This window comes from Alligator sinensis, unplaced genomic scaffold, assembly GCF_000455745.1.
Source record: "Alligator sinensis unplaced genomic scaffold, ASM45574v1 scaffold134_1, whole genome shotgun sequence".
Lineage (NCBI taxonomy): Eukaryota > Metazoa > Chordata > Crocodylia > Alligatoridae > Alligator > Alligator sinensis.
The window spans coordinates 2,971,294-2,972,904 of NW_005841920.1; the positions used below are offsets into that span (position 1 = coordinate 2,971,294).

Genomic DNA, 1,611 nt, shown 5'->3' on the forward strand with positions numbered 1-1,611 from the left:
CGCCGCTGCGCTGAGCCACCCCGCGCATCACGCCCCTGCCTGCGCCGCCGCCACCTACAGCGTCAGCGACCCGCGCCGCTTCCACTGCCTCGGCATGGGTAGGAACGCGGCCCTGCCCTGCTGCCTGCCCGCACCCGGCAGGCAGGGGTGCAACCCGGAGCGGGGCGGGAGGGAGGGAGTGATGGGGCACGGGTCCCAAGGGAGAGGAGTGTGACTTTCTTCCCTGTTTCTCCCTCCCCGTCCAGGCGGCTCTGACACCAGCCAGATCCCGAACGGCAAGAGGATGCGGACGGCGTTCACCAGCACGCAGCTGCTGGAGCTGGAGCGGGAGTTCTCCTCCAACATGTACCTGTCGCGGCTCCGGCGCATCGAGATCGCTACCTACCTCAACCTGTCCGAGAAGCAGGTGAAGATCTGGTTCCAGAACCGCCGGGTTAAGCACAAGAAGGAGGGCAAGGGCACCCCGAGGAACGGGCACGGGGGCTGCAAGTGCGCCAGCAGCCAGGGGCATTACCCCCGCTCGGAGGACGAGGAGTCTTTATCCCCCTCGTCGGCCCCCGAGGACAAAGAGATCTCCCCCTTGTAGAGCACTCGCGGCTTCCCTTGAACCTGGCGTCGCCGCTCTCTGAACTCGCTGCTCGGCCATATGGGGGCAAGCCGGAGCCGGACGCGAGAGCCGGGGCTGAGGCCGCTTCATTCACCTGCCGCGAGCTGTCATCCTGCTAGGAGCAAACACACACAAGGACGCAGTTCTTTTCCGGCTCCATTCTCCCGTGAGGTTACCTTTACCCCAGCCCCAGCCCTAGATCTATATTTTTGAATGTACATGTTTCAGTCGTGAGAGTTTCAGCGAAAACGCGACTTTAACTATGAGCGAACCCGGGACTGGATTTTCCTATGTGCATGACAGGTTTCTCCCCCGCCCCCCTTCCCCAGTACAGTTTAAGAAAATCTCATTTCATGGCTTGTTTGTTTGTTTACTGAATGTTCTGACGTTGAGGATTTAGACATAAAAGAAAGACAGGAAAAACGTTTAGGTCTATCTGCCAATCATCTGTACAGAGTTTTAAAAAATGACAGTCATCCCTTTGTATGTGAATAGTTTTATATCAAATTTATATTTATATTTATTTAAATAAATGAGGTCAGGCAAGAATTTTAATTGTTTTTCATCTTCAAGTGCCAGCCTAGTTCAAAGAATGATGGTGTTCATACTCGGGCAAAATGTTTCTCTCTCTCTCTTATTTCTAATCCCCTTTGTACTATAAATGAATTAGTGTGTTTCAGAAATATATAAACCATGCCAATAAATGCCATCGGCTACTAACCTGAATAATTATGTTTTTTGTTGCACCCTGACTTCTGGCATGAAAATAAATGCAAGCTGGCTTTAGGTGAGCAGAATGCAAAAGCAGCAACTTTTCTAAGCATGGCATTGTAATTAGGTTTGTCTCATTTAATAGCACTGGACAAGGAGTGTTCTTTGAATTTCTGACAGCTTTTATTTGTCTGATGATATGCGTCATTCAGCATCCGAGCAGTTTTGAATTTGGTGGCTGTTAGGTTCCAGAAAGTAGGAAAATGGGAACAGCTGGACAGCATGAGGAAGCA

General features: G+C 51.6%; 1 protein-coding gene across 1 annotated transcript; it reads left to right on the forward strand.

The window, feature by feature from the left end:
* Positions 1-7: 7 nt before the first annotated feature.
* On the forward strand, positions 8-1,327 carry GSX2 (GS homeobox 2; the record flags this gene model as incomplete). Its single annotated transcript, XM_006019018.1, has 2 exons — positions 8-98; positions 246-1,327. Coding segments are annotated over 2 exons (432 nt in total), but the record flags the coding sequence as incomplete, so codon positions are not given.
* Positions 1,328-1,611: the final 284 nt, after the last annotated feature.